The sequence below is a fragment of the Chelonia mydas genome, chromosome 25 (genome assembly GCF_015237465.2).
Source record: "Chelonia mydas isolate rCheMyd1 chromosome 25, rCheMyd1.pri.v2, whole genome shotgun sequence".
In the NCBI taxonomy this organism is placed as follows: Eukaryota; Metazoa; Chordata; order Testudines; family Cheloniidae; genus Chelonia; species Chelonia mydas.
In genome coordinates this window covers 10,591,443-10,616,562 of record NC_057858.1, presented here as the reverse complement: position 1 = coordinate 10,616,562, position 25,120 = coordinate 10,591,443, and the positions used below count along the sequence as shown (strand labels likewise).

At 51.4% G+C, this 25,120-nt stretch overlaps 1 protein-coding gene across 1 annotated transcript; it reads right to left on the bottom strand.

The window, feature by feature from the left end:
- FSTL3 (follistatin like 3) lies at positions 1-24,881 on the bottom strand. Its single transcript, XM_007072083.4, has 5 exons — positions 24,308-24,881; positions 14,782-14,967; positions 8,334-8,549; positions 3,467-3,694; positions 1-2,548 (listed from the first exon to the last, which is right to left on the bottom strand). Exons 1-5 carry the CDS (start codon positions 24,381-24,383, stop codon positions 2,496-2,498), a joined length of 759 nt encoding a protein of 252 aa, XP_007072145.1. The 5' UTR covers positions 24,384-24,881; the 3' UTR covers positions 1-2,495.
- Positions 24,882-25,120: the final 239 nt, after the last annotated feature.

Sequence of the window (25,120 nt, the reverse complement as noted above, 5' to 3'; positions counted from 1 at the left end):
TAGTTTTATTCCTTTTAATTATAACCCAAAATGTAACATAGCAGTAAAATGCCCCCAAACAATATGGAATAGGAAACTTACATGTTACATGGCATACATAAAGGATTGGGACACAACCATACAAAAATAGAAGAGAGGGGATTTTTTAATATATATAATAATAAAAAGGCCATAGTTTCTGAGCCACGTGGTTGTTGGAGACGATACGCTATTTACACAGGTCACAACACACACAATGTCACAAGGGATGTGAAAAATAAATACCGGGGATGCGATCAGAGGAAGCTGAGCTGAGGCTCCAGAGGGGGACGGGGCAGTTGCCCTGCCCCCTTTTTGAATGTGTCCATGAGGTTCTTGTGATGTGTTTGATAAGGGACAGCTATAACGTAACAAGGTTCAAGAAACCAACCTGCTGGAGAGGGGGCAGCTTGGGTGGGTCACAAAGGAGCCAGGCACCGCCTCCAGGACACCACAGGCCAATGCAATGTAATAGCAACTAGAGACTCCTGCTGCCATCAGGACTCCTGTGGGCAGGGCTCTGTTAATACACATAGGGAGAGAGAGAGCGGCAGGAGTTTGGAGGAGATGCTAACTAGACTAGACAGACAACAGAAGAACTCCCACTCCCATTTTTACAGGTGGGGAACTGAGGCACAGGGTCCCCAAAGTCACATACAGAAGCGGTAGCAGGGCTGAGAATTAAACGCAGATCTCCTGAGCCTCAGGGCTTGACCACGCAGCCAACCTTCGTCTCACAATGCTTCCCTGTTTGCCAAGCACTCATCACCTCTCTTCCCGACTGCCCTCCCCGCTGTCTAGTGAGTGACTCTCTTTGGGATTCCTCCCCTGTTTGGGTCCCAGACTGGTGACCAGTGTCAGCAGCCGGGGGAAGGGGGCCAGTCTGGAAACAGAGTTTGCAGTCAACCCGCAGCATGTTCCGTAGCTAGCAGTGGCCTTTCAGCGTGGGCCTGATGGCGACCAGGGGTTTAACTATCGAGGGACTGATTTGAAAACCCCAGAATGATATTTAAAACCCAAAAGGCACTGGGCCGGGTTCTCCTCTAACTTACACTGGTGTCAATCAAAGTAACTCCCTTAAAGCTGGGGCAAAGCTGATGTGGGTGAGATCAGGTTTGTAATGATGTTAGGAGAGGTCAGAGTTGGGAACTAAGCTGCCTGCCAGTCTCTTTAACTCACATCCCCTTGGGGCACTAGTCTCAGATATCTTGGCCTTTGCACAGCCTCCGAACGAGTGCAAAGTGCTACCATGCATACTTGCTTTGCACCAGCATCAACGGCTCTGCAAAGGTGCAGGCCAATGAAAAATGAAGCCCAGAGTCATTACCGAGATGGGCCTGAACTAAAACCCCAGAGACCAACACCACTGAATTCTAGGTAAATTTGGCTTTGAATCCAAACTTGGTATCTGGAGCCCTTTGCAGTTGCAATGATCTGGGCTGGTGTAACCCACTCATGTGGCACACTGTCCCTGTCTAGTGGTGAGCAGTCTGCAGCTAGAAGTCAATGAGCCTGCCACAGCACTGGCTAACAGAGCTGATGCTTTTAGCTCCAGAGGTCTCAGGTTCTATCCCTGCTGCCAATGACCCACCCAGGGGCATGGCATTATAATGGCAAAGGTTTGCCCAGCCTTGTCCATTGTGTAAAACCCGCCCTCGAGGGTAGTGTGCGAGGTTGTGTTACCTTTGCATCCTCACTGACGTTGCTTATTACACGGGAACCTGGACTGGACAAGATTAGGAAAACAAAAGATGCAACAACCACAGCTTTGAACTGAGTTTCCTGCCGTCGGGAGCTGTCCATCCCCACAGCTGAACCCCGAGGACAGAAAGTCCCTCAAGGGAAGGCTCAACCTCAGATTCCCGCTGGACAGGTCCAGGAACTTCTGCAAATGGAGGCACCAAGAATTAAAACAAAAAAATAAATACGCCCGGGAGTGCTATCTTGGGGCTAGTATACAGTGTGGGCCCAATTCTCAGGGACACTAAGGCCCTCTGGCAGCATAAAGGGGCCTTAAGAAAGGTGGAAATGGCCCCCAGAGAATCATCCTACACATGGGGGCCTCCCCAGCCAGTGTAGAGCTGGTGTAAAGATTGTACAATGGTCCTGCTCCCAGCCCACAGAACAGAGGGCAAACTGAAGACATGGTTGGAGTGCCCTGTGCTACAGCTATTCACTGCTTCCCATGGGGCGCGGAGCATAAGTTAGAGCATCCCAGAGGCTGCTCTAACTTACACAGGCTCTGATCCACCCTGGACAATGAAGAGCAGAAAGGTGGTTTAAAGCCACCCTAATCTCCCTCCCGTGCCCCAGATGCAGGAACGGAGTAATGAGAATCGGGCCCTATGCGTCTGCATAACATAAACAGATATAAATAAGGATCTTTTATCTTAATAAATATCAGGTATATGGTTTGTACAATATACACATAATGCCCCTGTCTCCTGGGTTCGGTCTCTTGGCAGAGAAGGAATGGTTCACACATAGTTTTCTTCGGCATCGCCCACATCGAGGGGGAACTTGGCCAGAGCTGTAAATGGAGCCATAGAAGAAAATGAGCTGCAGGGAAATATTAAACACCACAGTCTGGAGGGCTCAGGGGACTTGGCCTGGGCCATGGAGACTTTCATCTCTAGGTCGCCGGTGTAACGCGGCCCATCACAAGAGCGGCCAAAAGCCATCCCTCGCTCTTGGAACAGTTCTCAGACCAGTCCCCAGCAGGCCAGTCTCTGGATCAAGGGAAGCCGAGAATCTGGAATCTATTCCCAGCTCTCCTCCAGGCTCAGTAGGTGACCTTGAGCAAGTTGTTTACAGTGCGACCTCATCATCTAAAGTAGCCTGGATAATTTGGGGTGCCTGAATCTGGGGGTTCCACTTCCAGTCCACCACAGGTCAGACTCCCAAGCACTCACCATCCACAAAATGGGCCAGATTTTCAGAAGAGCTCGCCTCCCCTTTCAGACACCAAAACAAGGAACGGATTTTCCCTAATGCCCAGCACCCAACACCCGGAGCCCGTCTGAGAATCCAGCCCCTTTTTCCCCAAGGCCTAATTGGGAGCCGAGCTCCCTTGAAAATAGTAGGTCCTGAATTTCCAGAAGAGCTGAGCTCAGGCTGCCCCCATTGACCTCAGCCAGAGTAGTGAGTGCCCGGTAACATTGAAAATCAGGTCCCATCTCTTTAAGCTGAACAGTAACAGTCAGAAGAAGAAATTGGACTCTTGCAAATGGAGGCACTAAAATTAGAGGGCACGGGACTGACAGGAAAGAGCCATCAGGCTAGGGAAATCGCTATCCACTCTCAAGAGCCCCCTACAAGTGTTTCCTGCAAGGTCTGGTTTTATGCAAGGTCTGATCGTGTGGAAGCCAACTCTACCAGCCAACTCTGAATCATGCCCCCATCCACTGGACCCACGTGAATGTTCTCCAGGTCAAGAAGTGAAACATACCTAAGCAGCTTCCGTAGTGACGGACTCCGATAGATTTGCCCAAGAAGCAGGTTGCCCGCCGTAGATGGCAGGCAGACGGGTAGGTGATGTTGTTGTTGCCGCAGAGAGTGTGGTCCAGGGTGGAGGGATCAGGGCAGGGGGCCGTCCTGCACATCACACAGTGAGCGCTGCCCGTCTGGTCCACAACGCAGGTGTGAGTCCCGGGGCACACCACGCTGGAGCAGGACTCTAAGGGAAGCAGTCACAAGCCAGAGAGTGAGCTCAGCCACTTGGTCGGAGCACGGGTGTGCGTGCTTCAAGCTCCATCAACAGGAAGTTCTAGAGCTGCTTTTCTACAGGGGGAGCATTCAAAGGATCTTTGTGGACCAAATACTGCTCTCAGTTTCAGCAGATTAACTCCAAAATAACCCCACACTGGTCTCAGTGAGGTTTCCCCAGCTCTACACTGAGGTAACTGGGAGCAGGATTTAGCAACAAGTATCCCTGGGAAAATGTGCTTCCCCTCTTTTATTCAGCACAAATCCAGATATCTGGCTACTGTCAAACACTTGCTTCTCTTCGCCAGCAGAAGGAAGAAGTCTATGTGGTTTTAGATGGTGCTGTGCATCTGATGGCTACTTGTTTGCACCTCTGTAGATCTGGGTACAGGAGCAAATCGGATCATACGTGCAATGAATCTCATGGTCTCATTTGCCCCCGGCATGACACTTGCACACCTGAGCAAACCTCAGCTGATGTAAATCGGGGACCCTTCGTTTGGTCCCTCACCACTGCCCGACTGATGGTCTGTGCTCAGAAGAGAGCAGAGGGATATGCAGGCCAGAATTTAGGTGCAACAGCAGAGCAGAGCAACACTGGGGCCCAGGTTTAGACCAGCAAAGGTGCTGGAAGTCAGAATAGAGGTGCATTGGCAGAGCTGTCTGCACGATACCTAATGCCAGGGTCCCTTGACCTGGGTACTACAATTCACTCCAAATTAAAATAAGAAGCGAATAGTGGCTTTACCATCCCTAGGCACTGCCCAGCCAAAGCCAAACAGAACCGGCAAATTGCTGGGTTCTCAACGCCCTGAGCAGTCACAAGAGTGCTAACCCGCACGCCAAGCTAGCCAGAACACATGGAGCAACAGCTGATTTCTGCTCTGACAACCCGCCTGCGTCCCATCTCTGCTGTGTACACACATACGCTCACACACGCCAGCAGACAGGGGCATTCCATGGCAAGCGTGCGTCATCACTTACTGTATATTATAAACACTCTTTCACAGGGGTTTAAAACTTCAGCTCTTTTTGAAGCTGGATCAGGCAGTGACTCGGCATCCCAGCTCCCAACTCCCCAGATTTGGCTTTTAAGATGATTTCGACAGGAAGGAATTTCAGAGAGGGGGCTGGCAAAAATAATAAAGCTGCCAGACCTTGGCAGGTTTGGGATGTTTTTCTGGTCTGCTTTTTTTAAAAACAATAGCTCGATGTGTCTAAGTGACATGTTATGGGCTGCTGTTCTTTAGTCGGTGATGTATTTAAACCCCCCATTAAATCCAGAGCTGTTTACGCAGCAGAAGATGCTATTCCAGTGTAGAATATACAGCGCCTTCAATACTGTGCATCGTATTTCAGAGAGTACATAGGGCTTTATGCAGGCTTAAAAATCCCATTACTCAATGAGACTTTGGGGCTGGGCCCGTCACCCTGTCCCCTGTGCAGTCATTTCCGAAAGAGGATCCCTTATGAAGGAAAAGGGCAGCATTTTATACCTACTTCATGCGGGTGTGATTGCAAAAAGTGCAGGGGAATGGAGAATCGAGCCTTTAGAGTCATACAGTTCCTATTCCAATGGGCCATTTGGAGCAAATGTGAGGATATACGTTACTGTGCACGGTTAAACATCTGCCACTTATCAACCAGAGGTGGCTGCATTTCAGCGAGGGATAAAGTAACCCCCACAGCAGTAGATCAGGTTGCAAATTCCTTTGGGATGGTTCAGGGTATCTAAATGGAAGGCGTTATTTTTATTCTTTATCACCGTAACGCCTCAGCTTCCGTTGAACCTAGTCAGCTTAGTACCTTGGGGGCCACACCCACAGCTGGTGTAAATGGTCATTGTTCTGTTTATGACAGTTTGCAGCAGCTGAGACTCTGCCCTCTGGTACATGAGGAGGGTGTGTCTACACTGCACACTAAGCCCAGGCTCTGACCCAGGTTTGAACCCCAGCCCCACTTCTGTCCACACACAAATCAATCTGACTCGGGTCAGCAAGCACTCAGGGCCTGGATCCTCGGACTCTGGTGGGCTCCAACCCAGCTTCCTAAGTCCCACTGCGACTCAGGTCCAACCCCTGCCATTTTGCAGTGTGGACACAGCACACGTTGCGCAGTGCAGTGTGGTCGCATTAGCACGGCTGTGAGCCTCTGGTCCAGCAAATGTAAACCCAGGTTTACAATGCAGTGGAACGCTAAGACGCAGACTTAGAAACACCAAGTCCACAAATCCGGGTCCCCCAGATCCAGGTTTACAACGCAGTGGAGACAGAGTCTCCCTACAACTCTTAGATGCAGCAGGGTGAGATAAACACAGGGGGCCTAAATCCTCATCTCACTTACACCAATGTACATCAGAGGAAAACCCATGGAAGCCAGTGGAATTATACCAGTGTAAACGAGATCAGAATCAGGGACTGAGTTTCAACAGGTTCTTCATCAAAAGCTCAAAGATTTGAGGCTGCCACCTGTACCCATGCTGAGTGGTACCTTGCTAGGCAAGGAACCCCCCTGGGGACTTGCTAGGCAATGAGAGTGGCAGAATCGGGCTATTCAGTATTAGAAGATTCTGGTTCTTACTCATAATTTGCTACATTTATCCCAGCTGCTGGACACATGCAGATCCCCTGGTTCTCTCTGGCTCAGGTCCCAGGCAGTGCTGCACGTTATGATCATGGGGCTTCCCTAAATCCTGGCACCCATGCAGCTCTGCCCAGGCAAGCAACCAAAGCAGGATCACTACTGCAGACCTGGTGCTGGGGGTTTTACAGTGAGGTGTCTCATCCTGCTCAGGGCTCGCACCGCTGGTGCTGCACTGGGGCTAGACCAATAGTGGGAGAACGGCTGAAAGGCTCTAGCCTCAGGGGGACACGGGAGACAGTGTTGCCGAGGGAATACAGCACTGGACTGGGATTCAGGATTTCTTGGTTCTAGTCTGCCAATGACTTGCTGGGTGACCTTGGGCAAGTCACTTCACTGCCCTGTGCCTCAGTTGCCCCATGGGTTATCATGCCACTGGCCTCCTTTGTAAAGAGCCTTAAGCTCTACTGGAGAAAAGTGCTAGATAGGAGCTTGCTATTGTTATTTAGGAGGATGAAATAACGCAACATCTGCTCTCCGCATGGCATTTCCACCACCTGGGGACAGAAACAGCCGGGAGAAAGGCCGATCTCTCATGCGGGCACCCTGTGACTTTAAAATAACCCATGAAAAGACATACAGTAAAACTGGAGCTAGACCTGAACCAGATAATAGATCGGCCCCGCCTTGGCCCTTAGTAGGGTGACCAGATGTCCCAGTTTTATAGGGACGGTCCCGATATTTGGGGCTTTGTCTTATATAGGCACCTATTACCCCCCAACCCCCATCCCGATTTTTCACTCTTGCTGCCTGGTCACCCTAGCCCTTAGAGAAGCTCAGATTTGAACTCCACCTCTCTGGCCCAGCTCTGCCCCTAGACCCCCAGAGCACCCCTAGAGTGATTGGCTGGATAGGTCAGAGGCCCTGCAGGAGACAGGAGCCTGTGCTCCCACCGCAGCCCTTGGCGTTGGAAGCTGAGCTATGGAAAGTGAACGCTGGCCGGGACGCAGGGATGATCCCCCCCCGTTGCAAACGGAGCAGCAGGGATCTGCTGAGTGGAGCCTGCTCAGCCTTGGAACCCGCTGCCACGTCTCAGCCTGGGCGTGGCCGAAGGGATTCACATGTCTCCAGATTGGAAAGGGTTTGGGGATCCTCAGGGATGGATTAACCTCTCTCTTGATGGCCCCAGAGCATAGTCAGGAGAGGCCTCAACTTAACAGCCCAGCTGGAAGACCATGCCTCAAACAGGGCAACCCCCCTTCGGGCCTTGGCTTGGAGCATGAGTCATGGCAGGGGGACTTCTCGGACCCTAAAGCTTCTGGCTCAGAGGCAAGAAGGCGGGGGGAGGGCCTGTAGGTCAAACCCAGCTCCGGCCTGCCAGCCCATGTGCCACTGAACCACATGCTGCAGTCCAGAGCTTTCCTCCCAGCTCCACTCTTGCCTTGCTGATTCTGACCAGGCGTAAATGCATGCGGCTCCATTGGGGTTCATGGGTTTCCTCCCACTAACAGTCGACTCTAAATAGGACCCTGCTCTTCCACAGTGAATTCCCATTTCCGCTGCAGTCAGGGGAACGGCCCTAGGCTCCTTGCCCAGTATAGAAATCTCCTGTGCCAGAGGGATATGCCAGGTACCTCAGTAGGGAAATCGCTGCAAAGTCACCTCCAAGGGGCAGGAGTCTAAAACTCTGCCTCAAAGGTGCCAGACCTGGGGAGTGGGGGGATGCCTGTACTAAGCCTTGAATGTGCTAGGGCTGCAAGTGCCAGCTACTGGGGACGCTGCCCTCGGTTAGGATCAGCTGCTTTGGTGGAAAGGGTGAACCGTGAGGACATCCAGCTTGACGGCACCGGAGAAGTAAGGACAATCTGAAATTACTGAGCACCATTTCCTCCAGTTACCAAGGGAACTCGAAACACACTCGCTTTGGGGATTTTTAGGACAGTTCCACTCAGGCTGTTATTAGGCCCAGCCCGTCGCGTGCAGGGAGAGGGCCAGGAAGCGGAAAGAGCAAGGGGGAGCCCCCGACGTACTTTTGCATTTGCCCTGGTACATCACTTCCAGGTCGGGGTGGTCTCTGCACTTAGCTGTCAGCAGCTCGCACTCGTCGCGGTAAGTGTAGCCGTCCGAGCCGCACACTTGCAGCTTCCTGGGCAGGCTGGAGCAATCTGGGGCGCAGGCGCAGTGGGGACGGCCGTGTTTCATCTTGCAGACTTTGCCAGGGCCACACTCCACCCCCTCACAGGTCTCTGGGGGTAAAGGAAAGAGGAGTTAGCACCAGGGAGCCTCCACTCGTTTTGCACCAGGGCCGCGTCCTTTCCCTCTGCAGAGAGATCAAAGGCTGCCAGGGGACGCAGAGACACAGGAGCAGGCCAAGAACCAGTTGTGGTTCAAATCTTGCTCACCAGCCCCGCTGGTGTGAGGCACGGATGAATTAACCCCCTCACGCCCACAGGGACTGAAATCCTTTCTTTATCACAGGACAGGAGGAAGCAGCCCAAGCTTCCCCACAGCACCTCCTCTTATGAGAGTGCTCTATCAAGGAGAGGTGGCTGCGCATATCTTAATAGCGGGTCCAGTGATGTTGCCAGTAGGGGGCGCTCAAGACAATGCAATATTGGTCCTGGGTTCAAACAGACCAGTGACGCCTCTTGTTGAGCTCTGTCAAAGGCTTCTTGAATGCTGCTCTTTATATGCCAGCTGCTCTTAACAGCCCCCAGCTTGGCCACAGACTCGGGGAGAGAGAGGATACAGCCCCATGGCCTGCTCAGTCCTTGGACTCTGCTGGGGCCACCACTGAGAGTGCTCACCGCCGTGCTGGCTTTTGGGACGTGCGTGCCCATCTCCTAGGAACCACCCCCGCCCCCCAGACCTGCCCAACTCATTACACAAACAGATGGTAACAGCTACCAGTTCTCGCTGGGGTTAGCCCTGGGGGATTGGATGTGGAGAGCTCCCCGGGCTTTGTCTAGACAAGGGGTTGTTCCGTCCAGCTTGAATGCAACTTGCCCTCCAGCTGGATGCAGAACTTCCTTGATTGATCGTTCAGTTTCAGATCATGCCCGGTAGCCCAGGCTTTACCCTGCATTACCTCAATCCTGCTAGTACCTGTGTAACTATAGGGTAATGAGACACAGTCCTGAGCCACCCAGCCCCATAATGGTCTGGTTCCCGGCCATTGGAAGCTGCAGAGCTGGCACTTGGGGCGGGGGCAGCGTGCAGAGCCCCCTGGCTGCCTCTATGCATAGGAGCCGGAAGGGGGACATGCCGCTGCTTCCGGGAGCCGCGCAGAGCCACGGCAGGCAGGGCACCTGCCTTAGCCCCACCGATCAGACTTTTAATGGCCCAGTCAACAGTGCTGACCGGAGCTGCCAGGGTCCCTTTTCAACCAGGCGTTCTGGTCAAAACCCGGACACCTGGCAACCCTAATAACGGAGCAGATCTGCAGCTGGAAAAGTCGCTCCATTCATCAGCGAAGTCATACCGGTTTACAGCAGTTGAGGGGCTGGCCCCTATGTTCAACTGCCAGTTGATTTTTTTTTTAAGAGACATTTCTTTCTCTCGTGCAACAGAGAACCCTGCTCTGTTGTGCACTACACCCTCCAGAACACCCAGCCGGTGCAAGCGTCTGTGTGATCAACAAGTTCTCTTTCCCAAACAATACCCAGCCCTGTTTCACTCCAGGCCTCCGTGACTTGAAAACGAGAATGGGCAACAGCGAGGGGGGAAATCTGTCTGGGACGCCTCTTTCCCCACAGGCAGGGGAGGAAGAAACAGATGGCTGCATTGTCGCACTGGGTCGCCTCCTAGCAAAAACAGTCTGCGCGGGTTCAGCGGGGCCGTTGAACTCATGTGCGTGTGTGGCAAGCTGCGGAATTTCCCCCAAACACGGGAGACATTTGGGAAGTGTGCAGCGCTAGCCGGGGGGCGGTGACATTGGCTCCTACAAGTGGCTAGTTATCATGTCTCCAGAGGTTGGAGGTGTGTGACCGGGGGGGGGTTGGAAGAATCAGGTTGCCCCAGTGGGAGCGTTTACACCATGTTTCCACAAGTGTGACTCAGACCCATTGCCCCTGCTTTGCAGGACTGCTCCCTTCCCCATTATCTTCTCTAGCCTGCCGGCTGCGGGGTCACTTTTACTGCCCCGTTTGGATCAGGGGAACACGGACACCCACCAGGGTATTATTGGAAATGTGTCTCTTTGGACCTAGAAGAAAAGGAGTATTTGTGGCACCTTAGAGACTAACAAATTTATTTGAGCATAAGCTTTTGTGAGCTACAGCTCACTTCACCTTAGAGAGACTAAGGCATTTATTTGAGCATAAGCTTTCGTGAGCTCACGAAAGCTTATGCTCAAATAAATTTGTTAGTCTCTAAGGTGCCACAAATACTCCTTTTCTTTTTGCGAATACAGACTAACACGGCTGCTACTCTGAAACCTGTCATTATGCAAGTCTTTGGACCTAGAGAATCCTTCCCCTGTGGAGTCATTCCTTCACTGAGGTGGGGGCGTAGGAAAGGTTACCACAGGAGACGGTGGGGAGGAGGACGTGACCCCATCCAATAAGGGGAACGGATTGACCATGGGACGTGGTGTGGTGCAGTTTCCCTAGAAGATCACATAGGGAGGAAGGTGGAATTCCCCCAGGAGTTTGCCCCTATTTTGCAGAGGGGAAATCCCCTGGCAGGGGACCAGCTGCTTTTCCTGTTCGCACCCAGAGCTCCATATCTAAGTAGCCATTGCCTGGAACAGGGCCCATCTTGTGAGTCAGAGTCCCTAGATCTGCCGGGGCTGAGTAAATGAACTATGTGGGGCTAGCTCCTGCGGGAAAGCAGCTCTTTCACATGCACGAGCCTCGGCTGAACTCGCCTGGCGTGGTCCATGATCCAAACAGGCCACGCCCTTCAGCGAGCCGGGCTGGGCGATTCCAGCACACACAGGGCTCTCTCTGCACCGGGAGTTGCAGTGGGGAGGGCTGTTAGACAGATAAAGCACTAGCCTGGGGGGTTTTGCCACTGCTCCATTCCCAGCAGCCCCAACCCTTCGCCCGGGTTAGCTCTGCAGCGCCCTCAACTGAGGCTCAGTTAAATGGACCCAGAATGCCCCAGGAGGAACATAACCTGCCTCTGGCATGGAACCCTGGCACCCTCCTCCATTCGGGAGCCCTGGGGGTGCTTTCTGTCACCCTCCAGCTGACCTGGCTGCAGAGCAGGGGGAGACACTGTGCTAGGGGCTGAGACACAGAGGCAGGAGCTGGATCACAGATACACGTCGTCCCTCCTGCCCTTTTCCAAGGACTCCTGCTCATCGGCTAGCTCTGGGGGAGGTTCCTTTCCGGCACACTGGGGAATGGGCAGGATCAGATTGGACTCTATGCAGGTTTCTGCTGTGTGGGGAGTTTGTTCCTCCTCTTGCTCTGGGATCCTCTCATCTTTGGGGTCGTGAAGCTCTGATAAATCCTGTGCAGCGGACTGGTGACTGGCTATAGCAGCAGAGCTAAACGTCTAAGCAGAAGCCAAGTAGATCAAGGAGCTTGGTTACCTCCTCCTGGAGCATGCTTATGGGATGAGTGGCTAAGGCCTCTGGCCATGACGCAGGAGAGCTGGGTTTAATTTCTGGCTTGGCCACTGATTCATCACGTGACCTTTTGCAAGTTGCTTAGGATTTTCAGAAGGGCTCAGAAGCAGCCAGGCTGTCGAAAGCCCCTGGCACTCACATCTCTCTGTGCCTCAGTTCCTCCACTGCAAAATGGGGAGAATAATCTTTCCCTTGCCTGCCTCGTGCATGTCAATTGTAAGCTCTCTGGGGGAAGGGCTGGCTCTTGCTCTGCAGCATGCCTTGCACAATGGGGTCCCAATCTCAGCCTCGCAGTGCAGGCTGAGGTGCAGTGAACAGTAATCATTGACCTGGAGACTGATTCTGCAAGGTGAAGATTTCCATCAACACCCATTAAATCAGGGCCCCTACTTCCGTTCTCTCCCAGCGCTGCCTGCCACTCAGTGGCGAGCCGAGCAACGTGAGACATCAGAAGCAGACCTGATCCCAAGAATCTTAAATTGGGGGAAAGTTTCAAGTCTGAATCCTGCAGCCTGGGCCTGGTCTCTATACAGAATCAAGGACTGGGATGGCAGTTTCAGTTTTACCTCTAGCCTCTCTCACTACCTGTCATGTTGTTCCCCTTCTGGGGACCTCTCCAAGGTTGAATTAAGGGCAGGGAGGCAGCAGTGATCTGTGATCAGGCAGGAGAGGGGTGCATATGGGCGGGGGAAGGCTGTTCCGTTAATGGCCTTTGTAAAACAAATGACTCAATGAACCATGTGACCTTTCCAACCCACTCCCTTACTACTGCGGTCAGCAGGTCTTCTGGCCTGTCCTCACATGGCCATGCAAGCGTGACGCGAGGATCCGTGCCTCTGGCTCGCTCCGAAACATCTGGATGGCTTGGAACGCACAAACTGGAGTGTTTCCATTTTTGGAACTAGCCCATTCTATAAAGACATTTGGAGATGTTGAAAGGGGAGAGCCTTAAATAAATAAATAAAAATCCCCCCTCGGGGTAATCTGCAGCGGGCAGCTGGAAAGGGAGGATCTGGCAAGAGGAAACTGTTATTTCACCGGGAACGAGCCGCCGCAAGCTGACTGAGCGCACTCGGATCTCTGCTCCTCCCTGCCCCAGCAGTGGTGTCCAGGGCTGGAACCGCGTTCCAACGGGACTGGGGGGAAAACTCCCCTGGAGCAGGCACAGTGTGGGGCGGCAGTCGATTGTCCTACGCTGCCCCCTTGCAAGCCCTATGCAGGGGGCGGGGCCAGTAGTGGGAGGAGGAGTCTCCACAGTGCACATCATGGACACGCAAGGCTCCTCTGGAATGCAGGGCAACCCATAGGCAGCTGTAACAACGCACGCCTGGCGTTATTCTGATTGATGTCAGGGGCCGTTCCAGTCCTCGGTGCCACCCAGAATCCTGAGGGCATGATGCCAACTTTGCCCCCTTGGGCTCTTGCCTCTAGTTGGGGATCTTGCTGCTCGAGGGAAAGTGGCTTGTGAAACAGACTTTCTCCAGGTGCCCTGCTACCCCGACCAGCGCTTCTGCTCCTGTTGCTCTAGGATTTGGCTGGGAATGGCAGGGCAGGGAATAAACCCCCGTACCTCCTGATCCTGATGTAACGTATAATCATGGGCCACGACAGTGGGAACCTCCAGGTCGCTCCTCCCCCACATGCAGGAGGAGGGAGAAACAAGGTCCCACACTTCGGTCCTAACCCCGCCCTGTTCCATGGAGGATCAGTTTACACCCCCTTTGCACTGGTGTAAACAACTGCACGCCACACACAGCAGTGACTTGGCTCAGAACCAACTCTGCTGGTTCCATGTCGGACCCCAACCCAAAGAGGGGCCTGTTTGTCTAGGTCCACTGTGGCCCGTCTCCTGAGCTACCAGGCCAAGATGGTGGAAATGCTGCAAGAACAGACAATGGCTGGAGATTTCTGCTTTGTAGGACTAAAGTCCACCCCCCCGGGCGATGCCGGAGTTGATGCCATTTTAAATGTGAACCCAAACCTCTGCTCCTAGTGGCTGTTTGTGATCTAGTAGCTATGACAACACCCTAAGACTCAGGCCATGTGTGCTCTTGTCCTAGCTCGGACCTGCCGTGTGACTTTGGTCAAATCACTTCCCCTGTTTCACTTCGCATCCTTGACCTGCTCTCTCTATTTAAGCGACTATCTTTGGGTCAGGGACAGTCTCACTCTGGGTATTGCTGCATCTAAAGCGCCAAAGCAGAGACACGTCCCATGTTGACGGAAGTTTTCTCTATCCAGGTAATTAATCCATCTCTCCAAGAGGCAGTAGCTAGGTTGATGGAAGAATTCATCCGTCGACCTAGCCACGTCTACACTAGGGGTTAGCTCGCCCTAACTACACAGCACAAGGCGTGATGGTTTTCACTGCCCTGAGCCATGTAGCTGGGTTGATCTAATTTTTAAGCGTAGACCAGGCCTTTGTGGGTATCTCCGCACTGCAGAAAAACCCCACGGCAACAAGTCTCCGAGCCCAGGTCAGTTGACTCGGGCTCACGCTATAGGGCTAAAAATAGCAGCGTAGATGTTCCTGCTTAGGCTGGAGCCTGGGGTCTGGGATACAGCGTGGGGAGAGGGTCTCAGGGCCCGGGTGGGAACGTTTACACGGCTATTTTTAGCCCTGTAGCACAAGCCCGAGTCAGTTAACCCGGGCTCGGAGACTTGCAGCCACAGGGTGGTTTTTTGCAGTGTAGACGTCCTGTGTCCATACAGCACCCAGCACCGTGGGGCCCTGATCTCAGCTGAGGCCTCTAGATGGTCCCATAACACTAAGCAGTATTTATCATAAAACACAGTAGGCTCAGGCCTCCAGCCCCTGGGCAGGCCAGGCTTCCGCGGACACTTTGCCTACCTAAGGACAGCAGGGTGGCTACATTATTTCAGCCGTCAGCAAGCACATTTACCTTTGCAAGGATGGCAGGTCACCAGCCCCAGGAACCCCAAGAGGCTGATCTTATTGCCTGGCTGGGTGTAGTTGGACCAAGCTACGTCAACGTTGCTGTTACCGCAGCATTCCTCCCAGGTCACGCCGGTCTTTAGGATCATGGTGCATTTCGCTTCCTTCCCCTGCTGCAGCCAGCAGATCCCACCTGCCAGGAGAAAGCCGACCGTGAGAACCACCCTTGGGAGGCTGCGTCCTTAAGATGAAGCTACTGCGTTTAGTGGGTACGGCTACCCCCCGGACAGAGAGCCAGCCCGAAGCCTCCTCACCACTAGAGCGGTGCATGATGTGTGAGAATTAGTTCCCCACCTATTGGTGCTTCTAGATGCTTGCACTTCACAAGCTGGCCGTCGCCCCTCTTCAGAGACACAGCAGAGCTCAGCCTCGGGGGTGGGGTAGGAGGGAGGAAATAAACGAATATTTACCACTGGATTTGCAAAATGTGTGTCAGCCTGCTATGGCATGTGCATTCAATGCAGCTGCATTTCCACGTGCCGTTGCCCAATATGCATGCAAACGCAGGGCGTTGCACAGGTGCGCACAGATATTTGTGCAGGTGCATGCATTGCGCCTGGCTTGGGAAATTGGGGTGGGGGGGTGCTGAGTAGCACGGTCTGCAAAGTGACGGTTTGCAAATGGCAAACTGTCTGCAAATTGCTGTGTTTGAGGCAGGCTGGCTCTCTCCCCTCACCCCCTTCTCGTGCCTTGGCTGAGCCAGACCTGATTGACCCTCACCCATCTCTGGCATTAGGCTCTGGAAAACAGACACAGGGTCATTGTTAGAGAGAACAGCACCAAGAACCTGAACTGGCAGTCCCCAAACCCCTTCATTTTCATCTGTAGGGCTGCATTAGGGGGACCAGCAGGCAAGTGTGAAAAATCAGGACAGGGGCGGAGGGTAATAGGTGCCTATATAAGAAAGCCCCCAAAATCGGGACTGTCCCTGTAAAAATTGGGACAGCTGGTCACCCTAGGCTGGATACTCCTGAATCTAGTTCTACAGATGGGGCCCAAGCTATAGTCCTGGGCTCCCGACAGCAAAGACCCCAAAACTGAAAGAGGCTTTTAGTTCTGTCAACTCCAAGCATTCAAAAATCATGAGTTGGGACCCAAAAATCCATCAGATTCGTGGCTTAAAAGCCATGAGACTTTTCAAAAGTACTAACTTCGGGACGCTTTTCATTTGCCTTCTAGTTTCGTAGTCTCTAGCGGGTCACATTTTCAAGCTTTTCTCTGCAACCACAAGGGCTAGAATCTTTTTTTTTTTTTTAAATGAAAGTTGAGTTTTTCTCTTATTCACATGAATCCAGGATCTGGGGCTTTAAGAAAGGCACTGAACAGCATGAGGCTTGCAGTTCAATCACAGTTCTCTCCTAACAGTGGATTTGCAGAAATGGGTTTAAATCTGGGTTTAGATTTCAAAGCGTTCAGGGACATTTGGCTCTGGAGATTCCAAGCCCTCCCTTGTTACTTCCCCAGAGCATTCAAGCAAGACTACCAGGTGTAGTGGTGGACCAGACGTGTGGGACCATGAGTGGTATGGCACTTAGGATCAATCCTTCTAGTATGCAGCCATGTCTTGACCATTGGGCACTGGAGACAGCCCCTTGGGACACAGCCAACCCACTGGCATCTGATCTCACTGAGTCAAAAGCCTGTTTGTTTCTTAATCTCATGAGCAAATCGTTTCTTTTTTCCCCCTCTCTCTTTTGTGAGTGATTCCTTTGCCATTTCCTTCCTTGTAAGCCAGCCGCTTCTGACGCTGGTTGGTTTGTTTTCTCATTAGCTCGACTTGGGGTTTGTTAAGTGGCTAAAGATGTGGGGGCCAGTTTCCCCCCTCAGATATGCCGGGGTAAATCTGGAGTGACTCTACAGTAATCAGTGGAGTTACTTGGGGAGTCACCCCAGTGCACGCTGAGGTCAGAGTCTGGTCTGAGATTGCCCAGCCGCAATTAACCTGACTTTGGTTGGGTTGCAGCAGCTCTTTGCCCTGGGCAATTGGAAGCTCCCAGGGAAGATTTCCCACTGCTGCCCAGCCTTCTCTGTTCTACAGAGGAGAAGATAATAACAGGCTCTGTGTCTGGGCCCTCTCTGATTAAAAGCACAGGACACGAGGCCGCTAACTGAGGAACAGAAGGTTCCTAGTCTCCCCTTCTCGCCCCCGGTCACTAATCTAGACGGGTGGGGTGTCTGAGGGAAACAATGGGAAGAGGGAGCCCGCTGTCTCATTCAGGAGGGTTTCTCCCACCCTGGCCTCATGCAGGGTTAATCCTGAACAAACCCACCGAGTTCTGATCATTCTGTGTGACTAACTGCTGGGCCCCACTCCCTTTCTCCCAACCTCACAATGCTGCAGCCAAGGGCAACCCCACAGAGATGACCCCCAGGCATCCTAACATTTGGAGTATACCCCCTCTGTCCTCACCTCTCCACCCCCATTGGTCATAGACAGGGGCTGTCACAGCTCTTGCCAGCAGTGTTTCTTTGCATACAGACCAGGACTTTGGAGTCTGCTCTTAATCTCACCCATGTTAAATGCATCACAAAGGGTGTAAACCAGAGCAGGATTCAACCCCGAACACTGACGTGGCTCTTTGTAAATAGCACCGCATACATATTAGTGAGTTAATCCTCACAGCGCCCCCTGGGGGATGAGTGAGGATCACGCCCCTGATGGGGAAATTGAGGCATGGAGTGATTTAATGGGTTGTCTATATGGGTATAATGCCCCCGTGGACATTCTTATTCCAGCATGAGTGGCTTTTTTCAGTTTAGCACAATAAACTAACCCCCCCAAAAAGGTACTTAATATCTTTGTCTCCACATGCAGCTATTCCAGAATAACGATTCCTGAGTAACTCCATATGTGGACACTCTTGTTCGGAGTGCCTTGTTCTGGTTTAACTTAATCTATTTGTGAATTAAGCTAAACAGGAACATTTTATTCTAGAATAGAGCATCCACACATGGAGTTATTCAGAAATGGCTATTCCACTTTAACTTCGCATCCCACCTTTATCCAAAATAAGTTCCAAATCTAGATGAATCCTAGTGGTCATGCAAGGAACTGTAACCACCATATAACTGGTTTCAATTCACACCTTAGCTTATACCGGTATCTCTTTCCTATGTAGACAACCCCTACTACGAAGCTTGCCCAAGGTCAATAACAATGCCATACCACAGCAGGAAATAGAACCCAGGAGTCCTGACTCCTGGTCCTCTGCTCTAACCTCCAGACCACACTTCCTCCTAGAGGCAGGACTAGAAGGCCAAGTCCCAGTGTTTGATCTAACCACTAGACAACACTGCCTCCTTCAGAACTGTACATTGGGATGACATGGTTGTCAATGAGCCTGGAATCTGGCCCTGAATTGCTTATTCATCTGTTAAATAATATTAATTGGGCTAGACTCCGCTCTGTTACCCGGTACAAATCCCAGCGACATCCATTCTGGAGTCATACCAGTGTGAAAGTGGGGTAAGTCACATCAGTATCTGATGGTTTGTCTACACTTAGAGCGCTGCCGGGGCTGTAGCGCTTCGTGCGGATGCTACCTACAAGAGCTTGTCCCGTTGGCGTAGGAACTCCACCTCCCCGAGAGGCAGTAGCTGTCGACTGGAGAAGCCCTCCCGTCAACACACTGCTGTCTACGCCAGGGGTTAGGTCAGCACAGCTACATCGCTTTTCCACACCCCTGAGCGAGGTAGTTATCCCGACGTCGGCTGGTAGTGTAGACCCCCAAGCCTCACTCGTGTACTCTGCATGTCACAGCGTTAGCCAGAGCCAGATCTTTGTCCCATCTTGGTAAAAAATGGGTTTTTTTTTCTTTAAAGCAAATAAACATCCTCTGCAGCATTTGCAACCCAAACATTGCAACATTCTGCTGGTGCAACTGACTGGAAACTGTGAAACTGACCAGCCTGTTGTCTTTGTCCAGGCTGAGAGCAATGTAAAAGGTAAACAAAGCGCAACAAGTGCAAGCTAGATGCTGCCGTTACTCCTGAGTGTAGGAATTACTACCCCGAGTAGTCCCACTGATCCTGCGGACAGGGACCTTGTTCTGAAGTGTTTGCAGGATCAAATCCTCTCAAATAGATTGTTAAAATTCTTTTAGTTTTAAGTACCTGCGGCATTATAGGGAGAGGAATGTGTTTGCTTTTAAAGTATGCCGGCAACCGGTGTAAATCCACATCACTGCACTGAATTCAATGGCGTTACCATGATGTACACCAGCTGAGGATCTGGCCCATGTTTTTTAGTTTAGCACATGATAAGGGGCTCGAAGCAAACTCCAAGTTCACCCCTGCTCTCCCCCCAAAAAAGTTGGAAAGTGTTTGGATCCACGATTTTTCACCCATCTCTAAGTCCAGATGATAATTCTGGGCCTGATCCCAAGAAGCGCTGAGTTCCCATCGAAGTAAATGGGAGTGGCAGGTACTAAGGCCCAGATCCCCAAAGGTATTTAGGCGCCTAACTCCCATGGGAGTCAGCCACCTAAATACCTTTGAGGATCTGGGCCTCTGCCCTTGTCTGCCACCTCTTCTTTCAGTCCTGTTTGTCACCGCCACAGCCCCGTGTGATTCCTTATTGCTTGCTGCAGAAACTGCATTGCCTTCTCCCGAACGTAACTCACCAAGTGGAAATCTCCATAACTGGCTGGGTACTAAGCTCTGATGCAAAGTGTGGGGAGCCTTGGCCCCCCTCACGGCTCTGCCAAACCTCCTCATTCCCGACTCGCAGCCTGCCCAGCTGTTCCAGTCCTAGACAACCCACACACAGCTCTGTCAGTCCTCCCCAATCCTGGCCCCAGCAGACCCAACTCCATCAATTCCAATCCCGGCATTCCACACAGCTCTGCTGCAACTCGGCCAGCCGTTCCAGTGCTGGTCTCCCCACACAGCTCTCGGTCATTCCTCCTCAATTGTAACCTGCAGCTGCCCCACTCCTGCTGTTCCAGTCCTGGGCTCCCCACCCACAGCTCAGCTGATGCACCTCGATCTTGACCCATTAATTTCTCTATAGCATTTCCACTAGTCATAGATATTTAAAGTGCCTCCAGCACCTTAGAAATAAATTAGGTTAGAGCCAGGAAATTAATTAAAATTACCCAAAGACCTCCCGATCTCATGACATCTCAGTCCCACGAATGTCCGTTCCCACCACACACCCCCAAAAGCTAGTGAAAAATGTAAGCACAAGTATTAGAAGTGGGCCAAACCCCTCCCCAGGAGCCTCCTTAGTGAAGCAAGGTCATCCTTCCAGTAGGATTTAAATTCAGCTCAGGCTGAGAGATGACACACGGATATCATCTAAAGTGCTCAGCTACCGTGGAGGGGAGAATTTCTAAATTTGGATATAATCCGAACAAGGTTTTCTGGAATCTGGCTATTTTAGAATAGTTTAGTTGACAAAATAATTTGCAAGCGAAAAGGGGGTCAGTTATCCTGAGCCTTTTGAGAAAAAAAACAAGTGTTTTAAGATTATCACTAACATTTACTCTGTGTCATTACTTTTTAAAAAAACAAAAACAAAACATCCATTAATCCCATTGCTACTACATAGAACAACCTCTTGCATTTCTAACAGTGCCTAGGTACTATGCTGATGGCACTCTTTAGGGTCCTTCAATATCTAGTACAGACTAACACAGCTGCTACTCTGAAATCTTCAATATCTAGTGCTGTTCAACCTGAAGAAACCCCAAAGATCTGTGTAAACTTAATGGTTGGGAGAATTTATACGCAAGTAACACTTAAGCTACTGCGGAAATACAGCTAGGGAGGAGCACAGAATCAGTTTAGCAATGCCCAACAACGCTACACAGCAGTTCAGGGAAGAAAGAGAGCAAATTAGAGTCCCATATCCAATTGCATGCTGCAGAGGAGAATTGGAGGGAGACAGAACGCAACTCTCTGAACTGCAATTTGGCCTGGACCTCAGGGCAAACACCTGTATACTCGTCCTGGGTTCTTTAATGAGGAGGAGTGTTCACAGCTTGGTTTTACAATCCCTGGGGAGGAGTTAATTCCCCAGGTTCCTACTCAGGCAAAGTTCCTGTTGACTCCTAGGGTGAAAAGCTGGAAATAGGAGTTGTGCCACTGATTTCAATGGAACCAGGATTTCACCCCTTGATTGGTGCCTCAGCAAGGACTGAATCCATCTATGGTATTTCTCTAGCCCCACTGCTGGGGTACCTGAGCTCCTTACAAGCTTTAATGCATTTGGGCTCACAGCACTGCTGTGAGGTGGGGAAAGTGCTGTTAAAGGGAGAACTCAGGCACAGAGGCTCAGATATGGAGGAACCCAAGTCTCTGAAGTCCCAGGATAGTGCATAGAGGAAGGATGATCCGGTGGCTATGAGAATAAGAACTCATTAAGGACGCCAGGGTTTTGACCCAGGGACTGTACGTGTGGCACTGTTAGTGCACCTAATCCCCATGATTTAACTGGATCTTGGCTGATATTTGTAACAATTCTTTTGATTTCAGCAAGGGTCCGAATTGCCTGTGCTCCTATTGCCAGTCAGGAGCAGTATCTCATACTGCAGTAATTGTATTCATATTAGACCAGGTTCAGAGGTCCACAGAGTATCAGTGGAAACATTACAGTGCAGGCAATGTCACAGATTTGTTTTGTGGCAAAGGCATGAGGCTGGGATCTAGGTCCAATTCCCAGATCTGCCCTGCGGCCCTTGGGTAAATCACATTAAAGTCGGTGTCTGTAAATCAGGCATCCTACCTCCAAAGGATGCTGCAAGCATAAAATCTATTAGTATTTGCAGCATGCTAAGATGATCCCCTAGCTAAGCTGATGGGGACCATACTTCAGAAATATTTCCAATCTACCTCGCTGTATCACTCAAGGAAGAAGCAAAAATCCACTGCCTGGCAGAATTCGAGGCTGAGCAAAACTGCAGTGGGAACTTGGATGCTTTAAAATGGTCTCATAAGATAGGGATTTGTTGGCTGGCTAGAGTCTCCGAGGCAGGTTCCCCGGTAGACGCCCGTTACCAAAATTCCATAGGCAAACCCCATGCTTAGTGTTATTTTACCGTAATGTTCTTAACAGAAAGGGGCTCAAGCAGCAAACTCTGCACCTGGCTTTGGAACGCTCCAGTTCGGAGTCAGATGGATCTGGGGTTTGGGGATGGCCCCTTTATAAAGCCAAGGGGCCTGATTCTCCATTACCTTCCATCTTCAGCAGCAATTTGCAATGGTGCAAAGTGAATGTAAAATGTTACCGGAACAGAATGATAGAACAGATGGTACACCCTTGGCCCGGGGGTAAATGACTGCATGAAGCAATGGAAATTCAGGCCCACGGGACGCTGCTAAATTCAAGTTGGTTCCCAGGTTTGGATTCTGAACGCCCAGTGTTTCAGGAATGTTTCAAGCTGGCATTTGGAAACCGTTTCTAGTTTTTAACAGATGAAACTCAGCATTATGGCTGCCCTAGGAAGCACATGCATTCTCTTGCTTTTGAGATCCTTAGGCATGGATCCTAACGGGAAGAGAACACCTGTGGACTTCAGTGGGAGTTATGGGTACACAGCACCTCTTACACAACTGACCCCAATGGGTGACTTTTATACTAACGCCAACTTGATGAAACAGAGCAGCCGCAGTATACTGAGATAGCAGGGGATTTGGCTAACATTTGCCCGTGATCTCTTTGCTTTTACTATTGCTACTGGTGTTCTCCCACGGAACAAAGGGCTTCCCTCCACAATGAAATCACAGCTCTGATGACACTGCAGTCTAGATCAGTGTGATCATGATCGTGGGACTTCATCCTTATGTCTTCACACAGGACCAAACGGGGCAGGGAGAGGAGCTATGGGGGAGGGCTGAGGAGGCTCAAAACCACAGAGGATTGGGCCCTTAGCAAGCCTGGTGAGACAGAACACAAGCATGGAAGAAATGCCCCTGTGAAACACACCAATAGCTACAAAAACAATGAGGAGTCCAGTGGCACCTCAAAGACTAACAGATTTATTTGGCATAAGCTTTTCTGGGTTAAAAACGCGCTTCTTCAGATGCATTGTTTTGTGATTTTTTACTCATGAAAACTTATGCTCAAATAAACCTGTTAGTCTTTAAGGTGCCACCGGACTCCTCATTGTTTTTGTGGATACAGACTAACACAGCGCCCCTCTGATACTTGATGCCAATAGCTAGTCTCCAGTAGTGGCCAGGGGTGAACGAGCATAATGCTAGATTTATAGCAGTTCTCAACTTTTCCTGTACTGGGACCCCCCCACCCCCCGTGCTGGCCTGGGATCTCTCTCCCATTTAGCTGGGAAACCCCTTCCCATTTAGCAATCTGAGAAGGGGGAAAGTGCTCACAAATCCTCCCCCTCTCCCCACACACCCTTTTGTGACCACTCCTAGGGGATTGCTCCCCTGAGGTTGACACCTGCTGAATTACAACACAGGGAGGTTTCAGAGTAACAGCCGTGTTAGTCTGTATTCGCAAAAAGAAAAGGAGGACTTGTGGCACCTTAGAGACTAACCAATTTATTTGAGCATGAGCTTTCAGGACTTGTGGCACCTTAGAGACTAACCAATTTATTTGAGCATGAGCTTTCGCTCACGAAAGCTCATGCTCAAATAAATTGGTTAGTCTCTAAGGTGCCACAAGTCCTCCTTTTCTTTTTGCGAACACAGGGAGGCAATTTCTTCCTAAGCTCAGCTGGGGAAAGGTAAGAAACATGTGGCAGGTAAATAGATGGGTGTTTGTCTGGCATCTCCCACAGTCTGCCCGAAAGCAGTTGTCTGGACTATACATGGATTTGCAACAGCAAATGTCCCAGATCCAAAGTTGCAACCAACCCATCCCATAGACCATTTGTTTTAAAAGTTACTAAACTCCGAGTGCAAACGAGCTGAAGAAGCACTTAAGAGCCTCCCTGGAGCTCCAGCGGGGGACTAGCCCAGTTCTCCAGAGCAGGGACTGCAAGTCTGAGCCAGAGCTCTGGGCAGACCGTCCGGAGGACAGGTAGCTTCTGCGGCCCGTCAGGGGCACCCCACTCCGCGGCAGCTCCCACATGAATGGCCGCGTTATGGCCCGACGAGGCGTGCGCTTCTAGGAAGTTCATCCAAAACAAAACACAAACCAACGGGGCACCTTGCATGGGTGCTGAGCGGGGAAGGTGGCAAGCGGGGATCCTGATCCGGATTGGTTCGGGACAAGGTCCGATCTGAGATCAGAACCGGCTTTGAACTACTTGAGACCTTAGCTCTGCAGAATAGCAAGGTTCAACTTCAAAATGAGAAAGGGTTTTATTTTGGAGGGGGGATTCCTCGCCCAACTTCTGCCCAGCGAGGTTTGCAACGCTCACCTGCAAACACTCGTCCGCAGCTGCCTGCCCTTCCCTAACTCCGGGCAGTTTGTTTCAGGGAAGCATCGGGTGGCGCGGTTTTTGGCCGGGGTTGTTGCGTTATGGTTCAGAGCTGCCCCGGAGCAGCCTGTGAGAATCACTTACCCTGAACGGAGTCCTCTTCCCCTCCAGCGACGGGACACCAAGTCACAGCCAACAGCAGCGCCAGCCAGGGCTTCATGTTGAGCCGAGACGAGCGATCAAAAACCAGCCAGGCAGCCCCAAAACTTGAAAAGTTTGCTAGTCAATTTCACACCCCCGCCCAGTCCTCTCCTTTGCCCCCCAGGGGCGTGCGGCTCCCGCAGATCTGCGAGGGCGAGACACGGGGCGAGGCTGGGCTGGCCCTCCTGTACCTTCGCCTAGTCCTGGGCTGACCTGTTGCCTTTCGAGTTACAAATCTCAGTTTCACACTGGCTATATAAAGATTTTTTTTCGTGCAGGGTTGAATCATGCTGCTGGGGTGGGCGGTGCCCGCGCAGCAGCCAGTGAAGTGCCGGGAAGAGCAGAGTGTGTGTGTGCGGGGGGGGGGGGACACGCATGTATGTTTGCAGGCTTGATTGTCTGAGGTTACAAATCACCCCACTCCCCCCCGCCCCCACTTTCATCAATAACGTACACACAAGTTGACAGGAGGAGGGATGGGGAGAAAACTCTCGAGTGTAGCTGGCTGCCAGCTTCTGGGGTTTTTTTCTTTCTTTTCTCCACTCCTTATTCTTTTCCGCCAAAATAATGCTCCCTTCCTGACCCTTTAAACACATGTCTCTGGTATGTGGAGTAGATCTCTCCCTAGTTCTGTTTACTCCTGCCAGCCCCAGCTTAGAATAATCACTCATGGGTCCAGGCTGGATGGCAAACTGCTTAAGTTTGTATTTGTTGCTTAGCTGTGGGGAATAATTATAGCTGTTTATACATCACAGT